The sequence below is a fragment of the Halichoeres trimaculatus genome, unplaced genomic scaffold (genome assembly GCF_033239565.1).
Source record: "Halichoeres trimaculatus isolate MK-OKI-2021-1 unplaced genomic scaffold, fHalTri1.1 fHalTri1_scaffold_5, whole genome shotgun sequence".
In the NCBI taxonomy this organism is placed as follows: domain Eukaryota; kingdom Metazoa; phylum Chordata; class Actinopteri; order Labriformes; family Labridae; genus Halichoeres; species Halichoeres trimaculatus.
In genome coordinates, this window is record NW_027437183.1 from 3132681 (window position 1) to 3158954 (window position 26274).

Consider the following 26274-nt stretch of genomic DNA (forward strand, 5'->3'; position numbering starts at 1 on the left):
CAGCCTCCTAGGCCGCAAACACATCCAGCTCTAAACAACCACTGCAGCAACTAGCTACAGGCCTGAAATACATAGGTTGGCCGGCGGCCATAACCCCCTATGAACTGTGTTTCCAACAAACCACAAACACAACATAATATGGGTTACATACCAGCAGAGAATTGGTGGCACTGCTGTAGGGCGACACTCCAACCCCAAACTGTCATCAAGAGGAGGGAAGCTTGCCCACGCACAACGGAGAATGAGTAAAATCCATCGGGTTTCGTTTCCTGCTTTAGTTTCTTGTTGCCACATCCAAAAGCTAAAAGCCACACAGTGTCATCATGAAAACGAAGCAGATAGAGCAAAATGATCAACGCAAAAAGCCAACATAGGCCCTGTTTACACGTTTCATCTGAAAACAATAAAATGTAGCGTAAAAGAAATCTACATTTACACGGCAACGCTGAGGGACTGAAAACACTGTAGTAATCATGCCAGGCCTGTAGTTGGCGCTATAACTGTCTTGTCCAGAAGATGCTTTTGGGAGATTGCCACTGAAGGAGAGTTGAGCTTATCATCTGGTGTATTGGAGAATCCTAAGTTCAAAAGTGGAGCAACAGATGCTGTTGAAAGACAGTCAGCAGATTCAACAGCACAAACGCCGTTTCCATGTAAACGCAAGGCTGTAACGCAACAAAACTTTTTGTGCTTTACCCTGAAACTGTTTTTGTGTGAACGACCCCTTAAAGTGCAGTCATCAGCAGTAGGCCACCTCTTTCCACCCATAGACTGTATAAAAACATGGACGTAGTCTCGCCGACGTCACCCGTCTGTTACTGAAACAGAAAATGAAGCAGATCGGCTATAGCGGCCATATTGGTTGTGGCAAGGGCTTTGCCTACAGCCATAGGGCTCCAGCCGTCACATGACCCTCAGCTCCCCCCCATACAGTGGGTGCTGATAGTAGAATTAGTGAGTCAGACAGAAGACGTTTTTTGAACCAGGTTGTGAATAGGTTAATTTCTGCTTTGAAAACAGCTTTTTTGGCTTGGTGTGTGTGTGACTTCTGCTACTTCCAGAGCCAGCCTCAAGTGGACACTTAAGAAACAGCAGATTTAAAAACTTCAGCATTTTCTCATATTCTTAGACCGGAGGTTGCCACTTGTTTCCACCGTGTCATTTAAACTTTCTTCTTCTGTTTTGAGTGTTATATGTCGGTTCGCAAACGATGAAACTGCGCCTTCCCGCCACCTACTGGTATAGAGGGTGGACCGGACTATCAAAAAACAACACTTGAGCTAAAAAAAATAAAAATAAAAAAATTAATAAATACAAAATTTACATACTATTTTATCAGCGATGTCCGTCCATACAACAACAGCCCCATAATAAAGTTAGTGAAGAAACTTGAGAGGAACTTTTGTACTTGTGTGAATTCCTGTCCGGACCGCTTACCGAACGCACCGTTGCCATTGGATGCAGCAACAGCTTCGGTGGTATGCTAACAATGCTAACAACAATTAAACCCATGATGAGACGTCAAACGTCACTTTTTATACACTGACGATACAACAGGTCGGTGTGTAGACGTCACCACTGAGGTCAGTAACCGTTACGTTGTTACGTCAGGAGCTAACAGAGCTAACGGAGCTAACTGGCAGGATTAGGCTTGTAAAGTGAGTGGTGGTCCAGAGGTTTAGCAGTTAGCTGCTAGGCGGCTAACGGCTGTGAAGTAAAGCGTCCGTTTCATGAACGTTGAGTCTCCGGTAAATTAAAGGCAAGAAACCGTTAACACAATCCGTTTTAAGAGGCGTGAATGTACGGGGGCTGACAGGGATCAAACAGCGTGAATCTGAAATTCGCTCACTCAGCAGGAAGTCGTGATTGATTAAATATGATGTAATTAGAAAGTAACAAGTCGCAAAAGCAAGACATTAGCACCAGGGGCTTAAAAATATATAATTGCTAAAAGGTACGGAAGCCGTGAGCTGGCACACGTATATAATATTCTATTATTTACACTCATTAGTTGCACAAAACAAACAACATCCTGGTTTAAAACCACTTTCAAGCCTCAAGTCTCTGTTTGTTTCAAAGATTGCCTGAAAATATTCTGCTGAAACAAGAAAATGTTACAGATTCCCAGCTGACAGTTTGCTTTCTGTCCGCTTGTTTTACAGGTATTCGGGTTCAACCCGCATGACTGACATGGACCTGGATCTGGACCTGTCTAGACCCTGCCTCTGTCTCCATCCTGACAGATCTCATATCACCATGCTTGGTTTTGGTTCCCAGAACCCTCCATCATGTCGGACCCTGCTCCAGCTCCTGTAGAAGATAAGACAGCAGCGCTGAGGTCTCCTGGTCCCAGTCGACCCCCCCTGGCAGAGCAGGCTCTGTCAGAGGCCTACGGTCGGCTTCGGTTCCGGGACACGTCCCTGTTGATCTGGCAGCAGCAGCAGCAGGAGTTAGAGACGGCCGCTCCCTCCACGTACCTGAGCCGCAGCCAGTCGGCCTGGTACAGCAGCTTCGGAAACCAGGCCGTGCTGGTGCGGGACAAGAGGAGCCTGGGGGACGCAGATGGACGGTCCAGGATCTGCAGCGTCATGTAGCCAGAGACCAGAAACCTGACTCAGACTCACTGAGTGGAAGTGCTCAGTTTAAAAAGACTTCATTTGGTTGATTTGTAGAGAAAGTATTCAGTTTGATGAAGAAAAAAACACCAACTTTTAAAGTCAAACAGACGTAGAGCCCACCAAAAACCACACTTTACTGTATTTTTTTAATTAATTTTGTTTTTATCTTGACAAAAGTGTTGATTTGTTTGCCAAGTTTAGACTTCTACGTGCAGCTTCTTTCAGGAAAAGTCCAAATGTGTCTGAGTGTGAGGGAACGCAGAAGAAAAAGATGAATGCCATCAAAATTTTCTGAGAAGAAAAGTCAAATGAAAGCTAATTTAGACTCCAGCAGTCAGAGTAAAAAGAAAAAAATATACAAAATTAAGGAACAAGAACTAGAAATCAGAAGTAAGACTTTAAATTGAATATTTGAAGAGAAATAATTTGAACTTTTCCCTAAATTTTAACCACAGTTCCCCATGAGGAGTGTCTGTGATTTGATCAGGATTTCAGTGTTACTGTCATCAGACTCTCCTGCTTGAATCCAAATTTGCTGTTATTCAGTTTTTTTCTTTTACTGTTCTGATGACAGATATTTTAAGTTACAAGTCTTAACTGAGGCTTGGGGTTTGTTCCATGAGCATCATGGGAAATGTAGGAGCCACAAAGGGATCCTGATGTGTGATATAAAGAGCTGACTTCATATCATCTTTTTTAATGAGACAATAAAAGTTTTTTATTCTTCTGAGGATTGTTGCCATTTTTTGTATCACTGAAACAATTTTTAACATTTTTTCCAACCCTGTGAATAAATTCAAAGTCTATAAAGTACTAATCAAAGCGCATCACTGCTGAGGTCTGAAACTGATGTTCACAGAGCCATGCTTATTGTCATCAAGTCCAGATCTCCTAAAAAAAATGCTACTTTTACCAACGTCCTGCCAGGAAAATCTGAAAAACATCGATAGTCATGTGATTGGCAATCATCCAAACAGCTTCATGCTTCTAACATGAGTGGAAAAGGTACTTTAATATTGGTTATTCTTTAGGTAGAAGTTAAACTACCACTCTACAAAATCAGTTAAAAGAGCTATGAGATTCATTTTTAGGTACTGACTAATTAAACTTAAAGAGGAGGTATTCTTCTGTCTCATATCTTAAACATTATACGGTACCAATGCTGGATGTTCAGACTGAGCATGTGCAGGTTTTTAAACCTCTACTCTATAACTTGCTGAAATGATGATGTGATCACTTAAGGATCTCTGAACTAGATCATAACAAGATTAAGGGTTGGGGCCTCAAACACCAAGGGCTGCACATAGCTCCTCCCCGAAGAGGGCTGGCCAATCAGAATGGAGGGGGTTTGTCGAGCTGGAAGCCTTAAAGAGACAGCAGCTAAAATAAGACTAAAAAGAGAGTTTTCTTAAATGCTAGTATGAGAAAAATAGAGTGCTGTGAATCGTGGAGCAGGGGTCTTCAACCTGTGGTTCTGGAGCCTCATGCGGCTCTTTGACTCCTTTGCAGTGGCTCCTTGTAGCTTTAAAAATATTATTAAAATAAAGGACTTTTAATATTTAAATGATAACAACACAGACACTAAGTAAAATCATAATATAAAATTTGGACTAAAAATGCATCACCTCTTGAAACTAAGCTTTAATTTTTTTGTATTTATTTTTTATTATTATTTCTTATTTCCATTTTTTGACATTTTTGCAAATAAAAAAAAGAATTCCTCATTTCTTAAAGATTTTGCAAATTTTTGAATTTTTTTTATATAAATCTCTCTTTTTTGCAATTTTAGAAAGTTTTTTGAATTTTTGGAAATTAAGCAAAAATTTAAAATTGCATTATTTAGTTTTTTTTTTTTTTTTTTTTTTTCAAATTTATGACATTTCATCAATTTCTTTGACATTTTGCACATTTTTTTAAATTCATTTTTTATTTAGTAAATTTTTGATCTTTTTTCCAATTTCCAAATTTTGCAAAATGTATTAAATCTGACGCTACAAATTTCTTTTTTTCTTAAATTTGCAAATTTCTTAAAAAATAAATTAAAAAATTAATAAAAGTGAAAAACTAAGAAATCACATGTACAAATTTATAAACACAAAAATATCTGGTTTAGATAATTATTCACCTGACTATACACTTTTTTTGTCTCAATGTGAAGATAAAGTAAATGTTGCAGCTCACGAATGACTTTCATCCAGGTGAGCTGATGTGGAGAGACTGCAGGGGGCACTAGAGGGGCACAATAAGCCCTGTTCCCACCAAGCGATTCGGCTGGAATAGTCTTGGTACGGTATGAATTTTGTGGTGTTTCTTTTAACCAAATTACTGACCCGTACCGTCCCACTTCATGGTGCCCTTCTGTTGGTGTGTCATACATACCGATCCGTTCCAATCTGTACTGATTCACACCGGACCAAAGAAAAACACCCCTCTTTAAAATTACTTTTCCTGCTCTAGCACAGGTTGTGTTGTGTGAACAAAGAGTGGACTCGTGGTTTTCAGTTTATGTGTTTATTTATGAAAACAAAGGAACTCAGAAAATAAGGATCCCATATCAGTAATTACATCAAATAATTCACTTGTTGGTTTTTCGTCGGTTCGTCCTCTCTCACGCTTTCTCTCTTTGAGTCTCTACTCTATCGAGCGGAGTTTCGATCTAAACCTCAGACAGCTACTATACAGCTACTATACAGTGCTCAAACATACGGAAGAAAGAACGTACGGCCGGAGTGCATGCAAATACATAAAATCACTTTTTTCCTTTTTCTTATTAAAATACAAAAATTAACTATTAGCATCAAAGCTCGACCATCAACTAAAAAACAAACAGAGGAGGGTTACTGTGGCAACGAGCTGTCCGACTGTCCGTCTCTCTGTCTGTCTCTGTCAGTCACACCTGGAGGAAACAGTCTGGGCTTTGAAATGTCCAAAATAAAGGCATGCCTTTTCAGTCTGACGTGGATCTCGATAACACAACGAAACCATCTTTAATCAAACACATGATGAGTTTGGTTGAAAGCTGTGAAAAGTCTGTTTTTGGAGTTTGAAGGTGATGCCGAGGAGGAGGAGGAAGGATGAAATGAAGCCTGAGAGGCAAAACTCAGGGAGGAATAAACTCCTCTCTGACTGATTGTTTGTGTATGTTACACGTCACTGCATGTTTCTCTGTAAGCAGAGGTCAAAGGTCAAAGAAAAGCCTTAACCAGAAGCCTCTGCTTTGATCAAACCTGCAGTGACTCAGACAGAGAGAGACAGACAGGTGGACAGGTGAGCTGAATGAAGGAGAGGAGTCACATCCTTAAATCTGATTGGTTGGATTGTTTGATCTGATCGACGCAGAAACACAACGAAAAGAAAATCAAACTGCTGCAAACGCCCCCCCGCCCCAAACACCTGAAGTGTCTGAGTGTGATGCCTTCAAAAACGTGGGAAACTAGAAACTTCAAACGAGCTGCAGATTAAATGTTTGAAAAGTCTGATTTCACAGCCCGCCGTCTCGACATCGGCTGCAACGCAAGACGGGAAAATCACTCACATCAGCGCCTTCTGCTGTTCTCACGGAAAAGAAAAGAAATCAAGAGTCAGTCGCCACAGAGAAGCTTCCAGAAGACTCTCCAACCAGCTGCGACACCACGTCCTCGCTGTCAGTTTAGGATTAAAATAAAACCTCAAATAAAATCAGTTTATCACCAAGTCTGGGAAAATAACTTTAAATAAAATGTCTTCCCTTAATTTGTTAAAATCCAATGTTTAAAATGTTGGCGCTGCAGCTGAAGAGTTTTAGAAATGAAGAATCTGAAGTGATCTCCGCCTCCTCGTGTCCTCCTGTCTTTAATTTGGACATTTGAAAGATTTAACCCATCGTTAGAAAAATAAATCAGCTGCTTTTCTCTGATGTTTTAACACAGGTGAGTTCATATTTCTCTCTTGAGGCGTTCTTTCCTCTCCCACTTTAGTTTTTAAAGTTTGTGAGTTTTATTTTGGCGGGGTGTGTCAGAGGGAGGTGGCTGGAGCAGGACAGCGGTACAAAGACGTTTTCTTATATCGAGAACCTTATAAGACACAAGTTCAGCACACAACCTGAAAAAACTCATAAAACTGAAACAAATGTAGTGTTAAAAAAATAAAAATAAAAGTCTGTCTCAGTCTCAGCTGAGCAAGGGGGGTCAGGGGGGCCTGGCCCCGCTTCCCTCCCTCACTGTTGACCCCCAAGGACAGACAGATTGTGGGTTTGTGGTGTGGGACCAGCAGAGGACAGGTTTGGTCTCAGAGGGTTTCATGATCTCAGGAGCAGAAACTTGATGCTGAGGAGAGTCCTGAAACTAATGCACGATGAGCTGAGGGACTTCCTGTTTTGGTTTTAGACGTCTTTTTAAGAATTCGTCATCGCAAAACAATTTTTAACTGGACTTTTTTTTGCAGGTTTCTCTGATGCTAGATGAAAGAAAAAGGAAACAGAAAGGTTTTCTTTTGGTGCTGATCAGGATGAAACTCCAGAAGTTTTTCTAAAAGCTGAAACTTCACAGCTCAGTTTGTCGGCTGTAGATGATCTGACCCCATCAGCTGACGGATCTTTCCTGTGAATCTCTCTGCAGCAAGTTTCAGCTCCTCAAGTTTGGATTTCGTGACTTTTTCTGCTTCTACAAACACTTTTTCTTCCTTTTCTTATAAACTGTGGATGTTGAACTTCATCATTTAACGTGGATGATTCAGAGTTCGCTGCTTCACTGAAAACAGACCGGGATGAGAGTGAGTCGAGTCGTCACGGAAACGCTCGACGACCTCCAGCTTCCCACGATGCTCAGGAAAGATCTGAGTAAAAACCCCACTGAGATCCTCGCCTCCTGCTCCTCCTGCTCCTCCTCCTCTCTCATGATGCTGTGAAGATGCTTCTGGAATGTTGTCAGAGGTCAGGGGTCACAGCCGGCCATCCAGGGGGGAAAAAGGAGAAGAAGAAAGCTCTCGTGATAGCGACGTTTGAAGTGTTCAGAGAAGATCGACACGCCTCACAGACAGACAGACTGACTGACAGACAGACTGACAGGTGGTCTATCCGTCTGTCTGTCTCTCCACCACACGTCTCCCTCCCCTCCTCGTCTCTTCTTCTTCTTCTCTTCTTTCGTTTTGCATTCCTCCAAAAAGAAAAAAATAAAAACAACACTAGGAGCTAAAAAACAGGTCAGCCTATTTACATACAGTCTCCAAGTCTGGGTGTGTGTGTGTGTGTGTATGTGTGTGTGTTGGGTTTATATATAGATGTGTGTGAAGTTCAGAGTGTGTATCTCCGTCTTGGTTTGCATGTGTGTTTGTTCAGGATGGAAGTTTACATGGATGTGTGTGTTAGTCTCTGACTGCATGTCTTAACTGCATCGGTGTGTGTGTGTGTGTGTTTGTGTAAAGAGTGGATAAACCTCTGTGTGTGTGTGAGTGTGTGTGTGTGTGTGTGTTCAGTAACGTGTGTGTTTTAATGTGTGTGTTCAGTCTGTGTCGGAGGAAGAGGAGGTTCCTGTTGAGGAGCTGTCATCAGAGGAGGAAGAGGAGCTGCCACTCAAGCGGCTAGCCCCGCCCCCAGAGGCCCCGCCTCCCGCTGCCTTCTCTGAATGGAGGGACAGAAAGAAAGAGGAGGAGTTAACGGACGTGTGGAGTGATTTTGAATCTTTAAAGAAGAGAAACTGAACGGGGAGCTGAACTCACGCAGTAGCTTCTTCTGCTTCTTCTGCAGGCAGGATTTGACGTAACGTTCTAGCTCTCTGAGCGTGGAGGGTTTTAGGGTTTCAAAGTCAATCTCGATCTCGTCGGGGTTGGAGTCCCTCAGCGACGGCTCTCTCGACTGGATGATGTGGACCACGCGACCCAGCTTCTCCCCCGGGAGTCGGTTTATATCCAGACTCAGCTGGCGTTTCTCGTCGTACGTCATCGGCAGGGACGACTCTTCGCCGTCTTCTCCGTTGGCCGAGCCGCCGCCCGAGGCTTTACTGCCTTTCTTGGGTTGCCTGTAAACACAAAAGTCTCTTAGGGCTGGAATGATGTGCCATTTTCACGATTTGATTCTACGAGTTTTGGGGTGCCGATTCAATTTTTAGTTTGCTTTTTTAAAGAGGCTGTGAGGAGTTTGAGGGGCCGTTTACACAACAACGGTTTCAGGGTGAAATGCAAAAGTTTTGTTGCATTTCAGCCTCGCGTTTACACGGTGTCAGTCGACCTAAAACGCAAACTCTTGAAAACAGCCTCCAAAGTTGGATTTTGGAAACGCTGACGTCACACTCCACCTCACTCGAGCCCATACAACAGGAAAACGGTACATTTGTTATGATTGTCACGAACTACCGTGTTGTGCTTGTGCTGCTGAATCTGCTGAATCTTTAACAAAATGAGCATCTGTTGCTCCACTTTTTAACGTCCTATTCCCCAATTCACCAGATGATCAGCTCAACTCTACTTCAGTGGAGATCTCCCCGAAGATGCCTCTGGAAAAGACAGTTATAGCACCACCTGCAGGCCTGGCATGCTTACAACAGCGTTTTCAGTGCCTCGGCGTTTCTGTGTAAACGCAGATTTTTTTTTGCTGCGTTTTAGCTGGTTTTTTTTCAGATGAAACGTCATGTCAAGGAGACCTGAAAGTGACCTTGAAAAAATCGTAATCCACACTTTAAAATTAAAATTTTTATGAGCACCAATATTACTAGTAACAGGTTATTCTAAACTGCTACTTCTTAGCTTCCAGATCAGGTCGTCCAGGATCTGATTAATCTACAGCACGTCTAAGTCTCTCCTACAAAACACCACACCGGCTGATGAAGTTTAGTAGAGAGAAGAGAGATCTGTGTTTTTCTCTGCTAAAAATGATTTCTGTGATTAATTTTGTAGTGATGGTGGACACTGGAGTCCAACTGTCAGACAGAAAAAGGACAGAAGAGCAGAAGAAAGATAAACAGGAGAGAGATAGAGCACGAGCTAAAGGCTAAAAGGGCTAATCTGTTTGTGCTAATGTTGACTCCAAACCACAGTCAGCAGTTATTCTGCAGTGGTCTGTTCAAACTTGAGAGTCTATCAATAAAAAGAAGAGTGAGGTTACGTTAGCTCTGATTGGTGGATGACTGGCAGGACATAACCAGGATTCACTAACGTTACACATTACAGACATGTCTCAGAGCTTACTTGTTGTCATGTTAGCCTCCAGATACGTCAGAGCACCGGGCTGCCGATAGCGCTCAAATAGCCGGCTACTACAATGTGAGCTTGATGTCACGTTTCAAATTGTAGCCCTACGTAACTGTACTGATAAAATTTGTTTTCTGATTTGTGATCTGATCTCCATTTAATTCCACACACGCCTCACTAAAAGGAATTTACGATAGTGTGCAGAGACTCCGGGCCACAAGATGGCGACACAGTGCAATCAAAACAGATCCTCCTCATAGAATCCTTAACACCAGACCATGTGAAAAAGTTAAATGATGATGTCTACAGACTATATCAGGAGCGTATTTTCCTATAAAACTCACATCATGTGAGTCAGAGAAAAACATTTCGCCCTCTGCTGGAGAAAAGTGGTAACTTTTTCCAATCTAGTTTATAAACAAAGACTGAAATGAAGAATTTGAAATTAAAAAAACAAACAAACAGTTTTTTGACAAAGAATCACGACTTTGATATTGTCGAACTAAAAATTCCTGATATATTGTATAACAATTTTTTCTCCCACCCCTAAACTATCTCGTCCTGGATTTCCACTTCTATTCGTAAAAAATTGAAGATGATGGTTATCTGCTTCGTACCTCGTGGCGGTCACCGTGCTGTTGGCTTTCCTGGCTGGCGCTTTCTTCTGATTGGCTGGTTTGGGCTGCTGAGCGGCCGCCTTGGGCTTCTTCTCTTCCTCCAGCTTGCCTTTGTTCCCTTTGTCTTTGTCCTTGTCTTTCTTCTTCTCCTTGTCTTTCTTCTCTTTCTTCTTCTTTGGCTTGCTGACGGGAGCCTGGGACAGGACGGCCAGCTGCTCGTGCACTGCCTTCAACTGGTGAAATAAACTGCTTATCAACACCTCCCCCTCTCACACACACCCGGAAACTCCTTTAGCAAGCCAAATACACCAGAATGGAAGCTAAACATCATGAGTCAGACTTTAAACGCTACATCAACACATGAAAAACTAATAAATCAACAGAATTATAAACTTGGAATGAATCTACAATGATTTTAAAAAAGAAGAAAACCAGGATGTTCTTGACCTGTGATTGGTCGGCAGCACCAACCTGCTCCTGTAGCTCAGCCAACCGTGTGGCTCGCTCCTCCTCTGAGTCAGAAGATTCGTCGGAGGAGGAGTTGTTGCTGCTGTCGGAGGAGGCAGTGCTTTTACTGACCAGTGGGGTCGTGGATGGGACTGATGCCTCCAAGCCCTCATCCGGGATTTTGGCAAAACGCATCTCGAACACGTCCTGAGGAGCGTTTCAGAGATCAGGGTTAGAGCAGGGAGCCAATCAGCTGCTGGAAAGCTTCAGGATGAGGCCAGTACCTGTAGCTTGCGGGCCATGGCCACCACCTCGTGGTCTGGAGGGTTGTACTTGTAACAGTTGGAGAACATTAACCTGACGTCAGTCGAGAAGCTTTGGGGGTCGTTGTACTCTCCTTTGTCCATCTTTTTCTGTGAGGAGAGACCAGAGTTCAGCTGTTATGGGACAAATTAGCACTCTTATAAATGCTGCGTCTGGAAAATATGTGAAAAAGCAGCTCGAAATAAACAGATTGTGAGTTCAACGGTGTTCTAGTGAAGTCTCTGTCCAAACACAAAGGCAATGTGAGAGGATTAATCAATGAATCTGAGTGAACAATGTTTTTTCCTGATAGCTAGCAGCGCTAATTGGAGGCTGCCATCTCTGATTTGGTCAGTCAACAGATAGGCTGAATTTGGACCAACTAACCCCCCCAAAAAAATGCATTTCAAAGGTCCAAAGCAAGCGGCAACCTCCGGTCTAAGAATATGAGACAGTGCTGAAGTGCTAAAATCTGCCGTTTCTCCAGTGCCCCCTTGAGGCTGGCTCCAGGCGGACAGGAAGTCACAAACACACTAAGCCAAAAAAGACGTCTCCAGTCTAAGTTGCTAATTTTACAATCGGCACACACTGTACTCAGCTGTTTAGAGGATATTAAGATTGTGAGCTCGCCCAATCAGAGGCACAGCTCAGGTCACATGACCGTATAGCTGTACGCAAAGCCCTTGCCACTACCAATACAGCCGCGAAAGCCGATCTGCTTCAATTTCTGTTTCAGAAACAGAAGGGTGGAGACTACATCCATGTTTCATACAGTCAATGGTCCAAAGGCTCCCCTGGTGGCTAAAATAAATTATTGCAACACGTTTTTTGGCTTTATTTCACTTCTCCCTGTGCCACAATCAAAGGAGAACCAAACCAGAATGTCAGATATCTCATATAGATTTATAAAAGATGCAGAAATGCCAGTTTTTTCAAACCAAATACTTCACAACACCACTGCAGTTTTTGCATTTCCTTGAAAAAACATTTTATTCCCATTGGATCCTCACTCCCTCACTTCTCTCTTCCACTCTCTCTCCTCTATCTGTCTCTCTAACCCATCACAGTCTCCTCAGATGTCTGTCTAACATGAGTCTGGTTCTGTCCGAGGTTTCTGCCCGTTAAAGGGAAGTTTTTCCTCTCCATTGTAACTTGCTAAATGCTTCAAAGTCCTGTACTCATGGTGGATTAAGATAAGATAAGACTCCTTATCTTGTCTAGATGTTGGGTTTCTGCTAATAAAATTTTATTAACATTTATGGGTCTCGACCTGTGAATGTTTTTGTAAAGTGTAACAGTCAACGTTACATTTCTCAGAACGAACATGACGCTACCACAGAGGCTCTGGTTTTGAGCCCCGTTTCCACCAAGCAGTCCGGTTTGGTATGGGTTAAGCTTGGTCCTGTTTGCGTTTCCACAGCAAACTGTGCCCCCTTGTGGTAGGGGGCGTGTAAGCTTGATGCCGACAGCTGCATCAGTAACATAATAGCATGACGCCATAGCAGCGCGACAAATTGAACCCTGCTGATAAATCCAACAAAGAAGAAAAACGCGACACAGTAAACAAAGAGCAACGATCCAGACATCCAGCAATTCGTCGTCTTTGTGATTTCAGAGAAGTCTGTGTGCCGCCAGGAGAAATCAAGCTGCCATTGACACACAGGAAGTGACGGTTCTTTCCACCAATCAAAAGTCTGCAGTGTTGTAGCTCCACTTTCTGAGAGCGGATCGGTTTAGTCTGGCACCCCAACAGAAGGAAACCAAAAAGTGGGACGGCTCGTCTCGATTATTTGAGGATCTGTCGCAGGGTTAGTCAAAGAAAGCGCTGTACAATGCGTGCCGTGCCAAGACGAACTGAACCGAACCACTTGGTGGAAACGGGGCTTCAAGGGCCAATCCTGATTGTACTCATTGACCATTCCTCTTCGTCTTAACCCTCCCCTTGGCCCCCTGTTTTAGGGACCAAGTGGGAGGGGTGAAAACACAGACTAAAGAGACAAGACGCCACTTGATTCCTGCTACGTCATCACCCCGTCGCCGCTTGCTGCCTGTGTCTGAGATGATGACGTCCTTTATGATGTTACCCTTTACTTAGACCATTTATTTTATCTTTGATATTTACGGTGAGTAGCTCAGAATTGAGCATCTGGTAAAATCGTGATCTAGATTTGACTAATTTCAATTTCTTTAAAAAATTTTGCGTTCACAATGTTAAAACTTGTTTTACTACACTAAAACACCTGACAGGTCATAGCTTTGTGGTTTGATTGGAGGTCATGATGTTTGGCTGTGACTGAGCGTTACTTACCCGGACGGTGCTGAGGTCCATGGGGTGTTTGATGATGTCATGGTAGTCGTGCAGCTCCAGCGCCTCAGCGTCCACCGGCTTGTAGAACGGCCAGGCGTAGGCTGCGTGTTTCTTGGAGAGCATCTCCTTCAGGATGGCGTCGCAGTGCTTCATCTGCTCGCCCAGCTTCCCGCCCTTCCTCCCGCCGACCGCGCCTCCGCCGGCGCCCACATCACCCCCCGCCAGCTCCTCCACCGTCTCCCTGCGGGTCTTTGCGGGGCGGGCGGAGGCCTCGCGCCGCGACGAGCCGAGCTTCGCCGGTTTGTTGTCCTGAGCGGACGGGGAGTCGGCGCGTCCCGCAGAGATGGCCGACGTGGTGGGAGTGGTGGTGTCGGCTTTCCTCTTCACACCTTTCTTCTGTTGGAGCGACAAACAGGCGGGAAAGTACGGATGAGCGTGCGTTTGACATGACGTTTGAGCCACGTGATGCTGCTCCACGCCACACACACTCACCTTGACAACAGGTTGTGCAGAGGGCATCATGGCTGTGGGGGGCTGTGGAGCAGAAACAGGGGGTGTGGTCTGCACAGGTGTGGGTGTGGTCGAGATGACAGGTGTTTGAGAGGGGGAGGGGGACGGGTAGGAGGGGGGAGAGGAGGCTGAAGACTCCGCCTGCTGACTCACTGAGACAGAGACACAGAGAGGTCGGTTAGAGCGCAAATGACTCTACGATCTGTTTTCTACGACACGACTGACTCAACAACATCACCAACGACACCAAAAAAACTTAATCAGCGAATCAGAAAGTCTGAAATGTTCCAACATGAAACCAGGACACTGAGACCGACCTGTGGTGGCAGCAGCGGGCGTTTTGCTCTTGTTCTTTCCTTTGGGAGCTGGAGGCAGCAGAGCCACTTCTTCTTGAGGCATCTGAGCGACTTTCTGCAAGAAGATTTTCTCCAGAGCCTGAGCCATCAGGACGATGTCATCTGTGGGCTGGAGACACAAACATCACGTTCTTAAAACGCTCTGAATGAAACGAGGGAAACCCGACTGTAAGAGCCACGACAGCACTACAACAGCTAACACCTGAACTTCACACTCCTGCAACTATACCTTTATTTTAAAATGTACATCTTTATACTTTATTTTTCATTTAGCATTCAAAAAAACGTACACATTTTTATGTGCAAACAACAAAACTAGCTTACGCGTTACACTTTTCCGTTATGTGCCAATTCAATTATTTTATAATTTTTGGGGATTGGATTTAAATGGCGAGTCTTTGGTATTTCTAATTTTTTGTTTACTTCTTTTTTGACACCAGATCATGTAAAAAAGTTCAATGATGATGTCTACAGACTATATTAGGAGTCATATTTTCCCCCAAAAATGCACATCAAGTGAGAAAGAAAAAAAGACCCGCCCTCTGCTTGAGCAGTAACTTTTTCCCAACCCAGCTTGTAAACAAAAACTGAAATGAACCATTAAAAAAAGCCTTGATTTTAAAAATTGTGAAACAAAAAAGTCCCAATATTTATGTGTGATTTTTTTTCCCACCCCTATTTTGCATCCAACCCCTTTTCATGTTTCTACTTAAACTTGAAAACAACCTGTTCCGATGTCAACCTGTGAACGTTTGAGTCATATTTGATGGATGTCAGTAGGCCTGTCACGTTAACAAATTTTGCTAGACGATAATTTTCCAAAATATTATTGCAGATAAACGATATTATTCTCAATATTATTTTGATTTTTTTTCCATTTTTTCATTGATGTAATTATGATAAATGGGATAATAAAGTGAGTACACCATATCAAAAGCAAGAAATTTTAATTTCTTAAAAGTATTTAACTGTGATTAAAAGGTCAGGATCTTTTAAATAAAATAAATTAAACAAAAAATATAATAAATTTAACAAACAAGAAAAAAATAAAAAATAAAAAAATAAAAAAATAAAAAAAAAAAGAATAAAAAACAATACAACATAGACCCTGTCTCTAAAGAAAAAACAAAACTCCAAAAAAAAACAAAACAAAAAAAAAACAACAACAATAAAAACTACAGCCTAAATAAAAGGGAGTGTATACAGTTCCTGAACTGTTTGTAACATGTCCTTTTTCCCAGTCAATCCGTACTGTCTGTCAAACATTTTTAACATTTCTGGCTTCCAACCGTATTGAAGGGCTGCATTTCTTTGGTAATGTATCTGTCTTTAGGCGCCACCATTTGGTGCTTTTATTTCTATTTACTTTGCAGACCAAAAGCCTCAGTAAGAGCGGATTGTCAGAGAACAAGGCTCCGCTGCACCTCCCCTTCTTCTTCTTCTTCGTCGCCACTATTTTCAAACAAATGCGACATATCAGCTCGTTGGTGTTCATGAGCTCACACTTTGTTCATTCTGATAAAAAACAAAATATTCCCACACTGGGACTGTGGCAGGCGGCTTAAGAACCGTATCTTTGGTGCCATCACTCATATTAGCGTGTGTTTCCTCCTTACCCCTCAGGACGCTCGCTTCAGCTCTCTCCGTGTGTACGCGCGAGCAGCCCCGTCTTCACCCCAAAGATCGCATTTTTGACAGATGCTCACTCCGCTCTAAATCTGCTAAATCCGCTATAGAACCTATGCACCCCGATGTTAGGAAAGATAGACATAGTGAGCCATCTTCTCATTCAGCCAGGCTGGCAAACTTACCGAGGACGTTTCTATTTATTCGGTTAATCAATTTATTGATTATCGTGACAGGCCCAGATGTCAGGAACTACAGCCGGCTGAGTGTGTCCTCCATCTATCAGGCTATCTTGTTGACTTATTAAGAAATGATGAGCTAAGTCAGATTAGTTGAGAAAGCTGTTTAGAGAAGGTCCTCTATTCCATTAAAATATCGCTGGTTGGTCCTCACTTATTGATACACTTATCACACAGTTTAGAGCGACAGTATATTTGTATGTTGATTTGTTGTTCCACCCCTATGTTTGATAACCGCAACTCAGGAGAGAGTTTGATGTGTCCATGAGCAGAAAAATAGCCACATTATCTCCAGACACTTGAGGATTATTCAGATGAATAATCAGTTACGATGAGCCCTGAGTCAGGCCACACCCCCGATCACTAGAAGAGACAAATTCTGCCCTAAATCTGGCTAAAAATCAGCTAAAGTTTCATGAAAACAGCAGCAAAGTCTTGGACCTTGTGACCCGCAGTAACCTGTGAGCGCTCGTACCTTGTTGTAGATATAACAGTTGGTGAACATGGTGTTAAAGTCCTGCATGGCCTCGCTGGCGCTCCAATAATAATTGTTCTCCAGACGTTTCTTGATCGTTCCCATGTCCATCGGGTTCTTGATCACCTTGTGGTAATCCTGGAAGCATGAACAGGCGGACGCCGTTAGCTCAGCGTGAAGTCTGTGGTTGATAAAAACCAGAGAGAGGAGGAGGGAGACTCACCGCCAAGCAGAGCTTGATGGCATCGACGGGCTGGTAGAACGGCCAGGCGAACTGATGCTTCCACAGGGTCTTCACCACCACGTTCTGCATGTACTGCAGCTGGTTGGTCTTCCTGAGGAGCAAACACACGAAGCAAACATCAACAAACGTCTGCTCTCCTCTCTCTGCTCTGCTCCTCGGAGCGCTCAGACCCCTGCTCCTACCTGCCAGGCTTGGTGGGGTTTGTGACCTCAGGGGGGGCCGGGTTGGTGAGAGGGGGGCTGGGGGGCGCAGCCTCGGGGGCGTCCGACATGGTGGACGACGGTGGCGCAGCAATGCACCGTGGGACAGCAGTGTTTAACCTGAAGATGAAAAAACAACTCCCCCGTGGTCTGAGGGTGGGTGTGTGTGTGTGTGTGTGTGAGGGCACACAGGTGTTTGTTAGGGTGTGTTCAGTTCAGGTGCTGATGGTGTTGATCCTGCAGCTCGATGGTTCCCCCGAGGAGACAAACTCCCATCGCACGACCTGAGGGACGAAGAGAAACATGACGTCAGGATCATCATCATCATCATCACAATAACACACACCATCATGAAAAGGTTTGAGGACGACACACTCAACTTCACACTCTCTTCAGCTCAAACAAAAAGTTTGATCACTTTGAGAGTTTTCTGAAGAAACGACAGAAACCAGGTGACACGTGTGTGTCTACGTGTGTGTGTGTGTGTGCGTACACTAATCCTCTCAGAGTCAGTTCCCATGCAGTTACCAACATGTGTTCATTCAAACATGTTAAACGTGTTCCTCTGGTTTATCCCAACATGTCATGGTCACCTGTCAATCATCAGACCCTGAGGCCCCCCGTCTGAGCCGCAGACGTCAACTCAACGCACGCAAACAAACTCTGATTTAAAGCTCCTGTGAGGAGTTTTTGACAAGACCAAAACAGTTTCTGATGCCTCCAAATGCTGAAAGACGTAAACAAGACGAGAAGCGAGGGACGACTCGGCGAGAAATCTTCATTTTACGTCAGCAGCTGCTGCTGTGAGGAAGGTTAAAGAGGCGAGTCACCACACACTGAAGAAACACCTCATTTTAAGTGTTTCTAAGAACAAAACTTCACAGAAACTGGCAAATTTCCATGTTAAGAGAAACAGAGTGAGGTTTTGAAACTAATTACCACCAAAACCTGTGACAATCAACATCAGCAAAGAGCTGAAATGTTCCTCATCAGTCGCAGAAGGAACCAAAAGTTCCTCACAGGAGCTTTAACGTCTTAAAAAACAAACATGGTGAAGCACACCGAGACAGCCGCCACGATGGAGGTCGGTTATGACGAATTTTACAACAGACACGCCCCCTCTGCTGCTCATCACAGCCAAAACTTAACTTTTTATCATCTAAAGAAGTAGACAATAGGGCTGCAACAATGAATGGATAAAATCGATTAGTAAAAGCCCCGACAACGTTTTTCCATAATCGATGCACTTCATTTATTTGTTTTCTTCATTTTTGTCGGATAATTTACTGGTTGGCAACCAGTTAAAGGTGCATTACTGCCCCCTACTGGACTGGAGTGTAGATTACCTGGGCTGCGGGGCTGTATGTTGGGCTGCAGCTATCGCATATTTTAGTATTCGAGTATTCTACTGAAAATCTCATCGATTAATCGAGTAATCGGATAAAATACATTTTTGTTTAGTTAAAGAGCAGTTAGTTTTCAATTGAAAATTTTTCTCTTTAAGAAATAGAATTTGCTGATACAGCATGTCAGTAAGAGCACTTGCTTTGGTAGCTTCAAAATTTGTAAACACACTTTGACACATTTTTTGTGCCTTGTACATCTCATCAAATGTTGCAGACCCAAATGGCACCTGTTTCGTAGAATGACCCATTAGTCTCCAAACTCCAGAAAAGAAGCTACTTGCTGCTAGTTGCTATTTTGTATAAGAGGTAGCTTGAGGGGTCTGAAAACTCTCTTAATATGGCCTCAGCTCTATTTGAAATACCACTCTTTGATCTTTTTTAAAATTAAATGATTCCTTGAGGTGGAGAAAATCACTCGAGTAATTTTTGTAATCGAGTACCTCGAATCATTCAAGGAATTGTTTCAGCTCTAGCTGTATGCATCACATGTAAACAGATCAGCGTGGCGGAGGAGAAGCTGAGCCGGCAGGTGAGGGAAACAAGTAAACACGTGAATAATGGCAGAGCTGGAGAAGCCGTTAGTCCAAAAAACTCCAGAGTTTGGGAGAATTTCAAGCTGAGTTAAAGCACACAGCGTGCTACTTGCAACATTTGCAAAAATAATTCGGATGGCACGGCAGTACGACTGCAATGATAAAACACAAACATATTGGGCTCATCAATGACGACTTGGGGAGCTCACAGCGAGGTGAGGAGTTACAAAATCCCACAAACACTCCTTCATATGTTGTGAAATGCATGGTTTGTCTTTTAGGACTCGTTTAGTCTTTTTATTAAATCGTCACCCTGTTTGAAAACCATGAGGAGTTCATTAAACCAGCGTTAGCATTAGCGTTAGCTGCTACAGATAGCGGTAGGGCAGAGGGGGTGAACTGTTTGAGCTGCAGGTGAAAAGATTGAGGACACATCTTCATTTTTTTGGCTAACTAAGTTCTTATTGTTGATTCTTCAAGTGACAATACATTCATGTCATTTGTTAAACTTTATAAATGTAGTGTCTGGTCAGTTTGTTATGTTCAAATATGCTTTTTTCTTTGTATACATCATCAAGCAAACAAAAGTCATCAACTAAAACAACAACACGTTTGGTTTTGTGAATTTCACTATTATGCATTCTTATCCTTCTTTCCCGATTCATTTATTAATCGTAAATATAATCATCAGAGTAATCGATTACTAAAATAATCATTAGTTACAGCCCTCGTTGACAAATAAAATGTGTGAAAGAAACATCTCAAACTCCACTCACAGCTGGACGTGGAGTGACATAAATCAAGCTTTAACGTCGTTCCTGTGGGTCAGTGTCTCTTTAAAACCTGAAGTACTGAACTTATGTCAGCAACTCTTGCATCAAACAGGAGGTGCTCGTGCAAAACCCAGTGATAGTCAGCCAATAGTTGGGCAGTGTGCCCTTGTATCTTCCTTGTTTGGGAAACACTGAAGTTTCAGACACGCCTGACCCCAACAGACTGACTCTACAGTTTCATTTTGTGATAACCGACTTTAGAGCTATCAGAGCTCAGACAACCTTCACAGGAGGTCTTCACACCGTCTCAACAAACCTCTTCATTTCTTTGTCTCCACAGTGAGATGATCTGAAAGGTGTCTAATGGCTCAGATACACCAGATACGTCTGCAGTCCGTCAACTCACACCAGCTGCAGTCAGCTGGAGTCACCGACTGAGGAGTTCCCGCGCTTCCCACTCCATTAAAAAGTCTCTCTTCATTCATGTTGGGCTGTAAAACCTCAAACCTGGTGACTCCTGGTCTGGCTCTGCTCATTATGTCTCTTTACTGTCGTAATCAAGATATATACAAACTGATTTTAAGATGTTTTTTTTTTTATTTTGAAAGTCACTGAGTGTTTTAGGAGGCTCCTGGTCACAACTTCCTGTCCCTTCTCTAAACTGAATTTATGCGTCAAAGCTCCACGGTAGGGCTGGGGGTAAACGATTATTTTTAAATCGATTAATCAGGCGATTAATTTATCGATTAGTCGACTAATCTAACGATTAATTGGACGATTAGTCTAACGATTATTTTTCTGTCAATTATTTCAAAACCATAATGTATCCCAAATAAATGACAAAATGACAGCAAAATGCAAAATATAGAATAAAATTATAAAAAATAAAAAGGCCAGTCTGTTCACTCTTACAGTCCAATAGGGCTGCAACTAACGATTATTTTTAAAGTCGACTAATCTATCGATTATTTTATCGATTAGTCAATTAATCACAGTTATTTTGTGTTTCAACCTAATTTAGCCTTAAAAATGTGCAGACCTTTATAATTCAACCTGTGTATTGCATTTTCACTGCATTTACCCAGAGTTAGGTTCTCTCCTCTGATTGGTCAGCCCTGTGTCATGTTTGTTTGTTTGTTTATGTTTATTTCATTTATGACATAAAAAAATATAGGTACTATACAAAAAAATAAATAAATCTCTCTCTGTATGATCCCGTCTGACTCTCTCCCAGCTCTCCTTGACAACGCGTTTAGTTTTGTTTCTCTACATGCGCTATTTAGCTCAAGCGCACTCCGCCCCTCCTCCTCCCCGCTGAGTGTTACCGGTGCAGTGTGAGCTTGAGAGTGAGAGCTCCTTCAGATAAATGTCCTCTCTTTTCTAAAGTTAGGGGAGTTTTGACACTAGTTTGTGACTCAGATCCTGAAAAACTGTCGGTAACAGAAAGTGAAGGAGACTCTCTAAATCACGTTATCAGACGCTAAACTCCGGGAGCTGTCAGACTGTTCAAGCCGGAGATGCAGAGCCTCCGTCAGCGCACAGCGCTCTCTGGGAGTGGAGATCTTTCCTCATCAATATTCCTCACATATGAACTTAAAGTGTGTACCCACCAAAAGCGTCGCAAATTTTTCACGCGTTGATAAAGTCAATTTAAAACCGTGAATTGACGCTGCATCAGGGCGAGCATAGAGCGGCATCAAGTGTTCAAGTGGTGAGAACTCCCAGCGAAAAATGCTCGCTGCTCACCGCTTGACGCTCCAGTTGAAATAATTGCACTTTTCGAGCGAGCGAGCATCTTGACGCGCCAGGACAGCCTATCAACGTGGAGATCGTCACCGATGGACAGGCGCTCTGCAGCTGGAATGGAGCGCCTGTAGTTGGTATCCAGGCAGGAGATCCTGGCACCAGCCCTGGATAGCAGGTCTTCAAACTGGGCAACAATAACACAGCGCCTCATGCTGTGAACTGAAGTTACAAATGAGTATTACCCCCTGGTGTTTGATTTCACGATGTGACAACCACAATAAAAACAATAATACAACGAGTCGGCTATTAAAATTTGCGTCGATGAATTTTTATCGTCGACTAGTCGATTACGTCGATTAATCGCTGCTGCCCTGGATGTCTGTGTATTACCTACAACATGACAGATCCAGTGTAAGTCGACACATTGAATTGAAAAGAAATCTATCTGATCTGTTTGCAGTTACGAAGCAGAGACGCACTGCAGACTCATCTGGTGTATTTCAGCCGTAATGTTTTAACACCACTGTGAGAAGAACTTTTACCATGTGGCCATACATCCTATTTCCTCTGACATCACTTCTCTCTTCTTCTTTACAACCATCACAGTCTGATCAACATTCACCAGCTCAGACTAACACAGCTCTGACTCAGTCTCCTATCTTGTGCACAATCAAGCAGACAGCAAAACCAGAAACTGATAGCAGAGGAATCATACTGCCTTCTAGTGTTTAAGGTGAGTACTGCAGGACGTAGAGTCAACATAGAAGAGTAAAGCAGACTTCAGGAGCATCTCACTTAATTTAACCTTGGTACAAGTCTTTAATAAAGACATTAACACATCATTTACGAGCCTGAGGAAATGATTCAGAGTCTGTAACTTGATTTATCATCAAGTTATGCGGCTAAAACCAGAAGAAGAAAAGACTCTTCCCTAACTCTACAGTCAGTGCTGTTTTCTTTTTCAGTCTGTGAGGCTAACAAAATGATTTTTGATCTTTTGATTGTGCAATAAAGATTACCATGAAATCCCCACAAACCACTCACCAAACAGGTTCAGATCTCCATTAAAGAGACAGACTGATCCACTTATTCTCTGCCAGAGATCATTCAGCACAGACATATCAAACACTGAGGTTAAAAGTCAAAGTCACACACAGAGACACAACACAAAGTCGACCCTTGAAATCATTGGTATTGGCATTTTGAGTACAAGTCGGCTGACATTCAGACAGAAAAGAGCAAGAAACCATAATCTCTTCTGCAAAGCAACACCACCAAAGTGTTCAACCATCAGAAAAAACACCAAACACATCTGCATATATTAAGCGATAAACAATCAAAAATGGTGAAATAAAAAAAGAGAAAAAAACACAGTTGAATTATCGCTCTGTGTTCACAGCAGTGTCAAAATTATGATGACTTTAGTGATTCCAAAAAGGAGCTCATATATGTGGAAATAAATCACAGCAAGAGGAACTGGAGCCACTACTTTGTTCTTATTGTGTGTTCTGATTTTTATGGCAACTGTTGACAAGTTGCCGTGTCTAAAAACGCTACTGATTTTGTTCCCCCCACACGTAAACATTACCTTTACATAAAAAAGTCTCACCCTACTTTGACTCAGTATTCATTTCATCAGTCACTGGGAGCCCATTAGTCTGACGGAAACATGTGGGGTGGATTTTTCTAACTCATTAGATCTGTAAATATTACAAGTGAATAATGACAACAGCCCCCATAACTTCTCTTAAAGGGGACATATCATGCTTGTTTCTCCTTTTCACTATGCCAGACTAGGATGCCTGTAAAGCATTTCTGCCCTCAGTACAAGTCATTTGGTTCCTTCATTGCCCCACAATAGCGTTCTCAATATCCTCATTTTAGGCCATTCTGAAGATTTCGTTGAAACGCTCCGTTTCCAGGATGACCTCCAGTAACCTCGCAACGTCACAGCCCTTTGTGCTCTGATTGGTCAGTTCTATCAGAGGGGCGGAGGGGGTAGAGCCAGGGGGCGGTTTTTGCAGCATGGCAGTATTTACAAAATCGCCATACAGGATGGGGCAGACTGAGCGAGTTTGCTGTTTGCCAAAACTTCACCGTAAGGCATTGATAGCACTAATAAAATGGCAGAGTGTAGGATACGTCCTTTTGTATTGGACCCCGAGTCAGACCCGGACGGTTCTGCAGCTCAGGAGGAAGAAAATCCACCTGGACACAGATCATCTCAGGACGCTTCAGTGTGGTGAGTCAAACCGGTACTGTAACATGTATAGTTTATACGTGGAAATATAGGCAGACTCACCAATAAACTATTTCTATAACAGGGCTCCATCCTGCTCCTTCACTTTTCTCTGTCTGTTTTATCCATCATGTTCATCGCTATGTTATTACCGCAGCATTATTGTGGTCCAGGTTCACAGTGCATGTCAGAACAAGCACGCAAATATCACAGTCTCACAAGTATTACGACGTCTGTTAAAACTACAGTGTTTTAACTGCTAATTCACCATGTAAAGCCGAGCTGCTCAGCAGAGCAGAGTCCCTGCATCCAGTATCTGAGGGGGATACTCGGCTCTTGATGGGTGTATCCCTCGGTGGCGGTTGTGTGACTAACTGACATCACAGAGGAGGAGCTGCTTTATCAGATTACTCCAATAAAAAGAAAGGATCCTCGTGTCGTCACGAAGGTCGAAATTTCGCAGCCAACTGGCAATGACCTATTTTCAGAGGCATCAAATCTCGTTCTAGGATATCAGAAAAAATACAACATCTCATTTTTTTGGAAATTCAGGGGGTGTAAGGTCTTGTTTTCAAATTTATTCTATTATATGTAAGTATTAAATCAGGGATCAGCATGATATGTCCTTTAATAACTTCATTTCCTATTAAAGGCACATTAAAGTCATTTGTGTTCATTTTAGCTAGCTAAAAACCCCTCAGAGACACTGTAAACATGAAAGCCCTCAAAAGAATTTCCAAAATAAAAAAAATAATACTTTTTTCCCAGTATTGATTCCTGGTGGACTGTAGGTCTAAATGACTACTCAAAGTGCGTGTAAACATGTCATCTCCAAGTTCACGCAGACAACTTTACACCAGGATCACAAACTGTGAGTAACAGCTCATTTCAGTGTTTACAAACAGCAAAGTGACAGTATCAGAACACCAAGCGTCCTACCTGCCTATCTGACAGTAAACACATCTTAATCCCCTGCATGCCACACTGACCTCCTGTCAGAGCAGTCAGTGGCACACTTGAGACTCCTGAAGTACACAACACAACTCCTACATGTGAAAACCAGACTCTACAAAGCCCCTACCCCCCTCTGCAGGAGGGACACATCACAAACAGACAGACAGACTCCACAAACCTGGTGCAATATCATCATTGCTCATTCATGTGGACTATCCTGTGGTTTCAGAGTTTATAATGTGCAATAGTTTCACCAATGTGTAACTAAATTTTACTTATCTGATCAATCTCTTATTCATTTTGTTAGTTTAAAGACTATTTTCTGCATTTGTTTGACTTAAACTTTGCATTTCAGCTTTCACCTTTTGGCACTTGACATTATTTAATCAGTAACTTGCTTAAGTACTTTGAATTTTATTAGTTATTTACTTGTAAACACTTTGTATTTTTTTACCAGTTTTGTACCCTGGCTCAACAGTTTCCCCTCGGGATTAACACAGTGTGTTTTCTCTTATCCATTCCGGATCACACGGATCAACAGATGTTGGGAGTCCGGCTGCATGCTGCTGCGGTTCGGCGGCTAACGGTGAAGCTAACGGCTAACAGACATCGCTGCGACCAACAAACTCCTCAAATACCGTCAACAGCACCACCATCCACACACAGACACGCTCTTTTACCCATTTACCGCTTATTTGTAGCCAAAAACCCGCGCTAAGCGATGTCACTGTCCAGGTGTGAGTGTTTTGCAGGCTAACGAAACATCCCATTTATCTTGCTTTAAAAAGATGGCGGGCAAGCAAATGCAAAATATGAGCTAGGTGGCTAACTAACAGAGCTAGGCTACTTAGCGAGGACGTAAAGTGAAATTAATCTGATTTCTATCGATTGTAGTGATGTTTTAGTGCATGCTGAAGTTGGATCATCCACTTTTACTCGCCAACGGAGCAAAAAGCGATCACACTATGGTGCTCTGAATCATTTTTTTGCAGATACAGCTAATAAGCCGTTAGCCTGTTAGCTGAGCTTTGTCTGAAGGCGCCGAGCGGACAGCCAGGCTCCGACCCACCGACACATTCACTCACAGAGAAACCCTCAGCTTCATTAACCTCCAGCTAACATCACTACCAGGCAGAGAGAAGGCTTTACTTTGTGTTTCGGTCCTCCGGCGGCTCCAGCGGTGCACTCCGTCAGATTTCAGGTGGATTTTTATTTAGCGAAGTAGCATAATAGATGAGTTATCAGCTGTCTACCTTCAGCGCAGGCGCAGTGGCAAGCAGCATCATGGATGTTGTTGTGATCCGATTGGCTGCACGGCAGTTCAAAGCGCTGTGATTGGCTACTCTGTGTACGCGTGGCTATGATTTGTTGCTGGGGGATACGAACCGCCGGGATTTGCCGGTTAGTTAGTTGAAGTGCAGTGATTGGCTGAGGTACTCAACAGGCGGCTGTGATTGGCTGAGGAGGTTTAAGTTGTCAGAATGGTGCAGTGAATTGAACTACGTTACCCAACATGCTG

General features: G+C 43.0%; 2 protein-coding genes across 3 annotated transcripts; one reads left to right on the plus strand and one right to left on the minus strand.

Annotated features, from left to right (window-relative positions):
• The first annotated feature begins 1436 nt into the window (after positions 1–1436).
• Positions 1437–3318, plus strand: brd3os (BRD3 opposite strand). Its single transcript, XM_074670799.1, has 2 exons — positions 1437–1583; positions 2163–3318. Exon 2 carries the CDS (start codon positions 2289–2291, stop codon positions 2592–2594), a length of 306 nt encoding a protein of 101 aa, XP_074526900.1. The 5' UTR covers positions 1437–1583; positions 2163–2288; the 3' UTR covers positions 2595–3318.
• A 4701-nt stretch (positions 3319–8019) lies between these two features.
• Positions 8020–26034, minus strand: brd3b (bromodomain containing 3b). Of its 2 annotated transcripts, none has more exons than XM_074669922.1 (12): positions 25905–26034; positions 17087–17388; positions 16884–16995; positions 16661–16798; positions 14282–14429; positions 13947–14116; positions 13455–13850; positions 11128–11256; positions 10868–11050; positions 10397–10629; positions 8313–8611; positions 8020–8214 (listed from the first exon to the last, which is right to left on the minus strand). In XM_074669922.1, exons 2-12 carry the CDS (start codon positions 17173–17175, stop codon positions 8096–8098), a joined length of 2016 nt encoding a protein of 671 aa, XP_074526023.1. In that variant the 5' UTR covers positions 17176–17388; positions 25905–26034; the 3' UTR covers positions 8020–8095. The 2 variants fall into 2 exon arrangements, with proteins under 2 accessions (XP_074526023.1, XP_074526022.1); XM_074669921.1 differs by having other exon boundaries at positions 10844–11050.
• Between the last annotated feature and the right edge of the window lie 240 nt (positions 26035–26274).